This window comes from Argentina silus, assembly GCF_951799395.1.
Source record: "Argentina silus genome assembly, chromosome: Y".
Lineage (NCBI taxonomy): Eukaryota > Metazoa > Chordata > Actinopteri > Argentiniformes > Argentinidae > Argentina > Argentina silus.
Window position 1 is genome coordinate 28,577,538 of NC_139654.1, and position 1,259 is coordinate 28,578,796.

The window sequence follows — 1,259 nt, forward strand, 5'->3', positions numbered from 1 at the left end:
GGGTTCTTCTTCATAGCCAAGAAGGATGGTGGTCTGCGTCCTTGTATCGATTACCGAGGGCTTAACTCAGTCATCACCAAGTACCTGTATGCGCTCCCTCTGGTGCCTGGAGCCATCGAAAAGCTCCGGGGGTCCCGCTTCTTCACTAAACTGGACCTTCAGTGCCTACAACCTGGTCCGTATCCGGGAGGGAGTTGAGTGGAAGACAATCTTCAGCACCACCATCTGGCCACTATGAATACCTGGTGATGCCATTCGGGTTGGCAAATGCACTGTCCGTCTTTCAAGTGTTTGTCAACGAGGTCTTCAGGGATATGCTTGGCCGCCAGGTGGTCGCATACATCGATGACATCCTGATCCACGTCAAACATGTCAGAGCAGTCCTTGGGCGTCTACTTGACAACCAGCTGTATGTCAAGGCTGAGAAATGCCAGTTCCACCAGTCCACAATCTCCTTCCTTGGTTACGTGATCAGCCCAGAGGGAGTAAAGATGGAGGAGCAGAAAGTCGACGCAGTCCTGTCATGGCTGGAACCTACGACTGTGAAGGAGCTACAGCGCTTCCTGTGGTTTGCCAACTTCAACCGCCATTTCATTTGGGGTTTCAGTTCTATAACGGCTCCCCTCACAGCTCTCCTCAAATGTGGTCCCCACAAGCTGGGATGGAACGGAGCTGCAGCCGCTGACTTCTGCCGGCTGAAGGAGTACTTCACCTCCGCTCCACTACTAAAACACCCAGATACCACACTGCAGTTTGTGGTGGAGCTTCGGAAGTTGGTGTGGGAGCAGTGCTGCTGCTGACCTGGCGATGACCCACAGAAGCCGTTTTCCTTGTGCTTTCTTTTCTAAAAAAACGTTCCCCTGCAGAGAGGAACTACGATGTGGGTGACAGAGCTGAGGAACCATTCATTGAACCACGCATCGTGGCCTCCATCCTGTGGGATGTGGAGGAGGAGATTCGCTGGACTCAAGTAGAGGATCCTGCTCCCGCCTCTTGTCCTATAGAGCGCACCTACGTTCCCATGGAGGTAAGGGATTAGTTGTTGATGCTAGCAACTGGACATCCAGGTATTACCTGCACTACACAAGCACACACTGAGAGGTACTGGTGGCCCACCTTTTCAGGACGTCACAAGCCATGTTAATTCGTGTTCCGTCTGTGCACAGTCCAAGTCCCCCCGGCATGCTCCAGCCGGGAAACTTCTTCCTCTCCCAGTGCCTCAGCGAACTTGGTCGCATCTATCCATCGACTGTCACAGA

General features: G+C 53.1%; 1 protein-coding gene across 1 annotated transcript; it reads left to right on the top strand.

Annotated features, from left to right (window-relative positions):
• Positions 1 to 314: 314 nt before the first annotated feature.
• Positions 315 to 800, top strand: LOC310824062 (uncharacterized protein; the record flags this gene model as incomplete). Its single annotated transcript, XM_083696948.1, has 1 exon — positions 315 to 800. One exon carries the CDS (start codon positions 315 to 317, stop codon positions 798 to 800), a length of 486 nt encoding a protein of 161 aa, XP_083553074.1.
• Between the last annotated feature and the right edge of the window lie 459 nt (positions 801 to 1,259).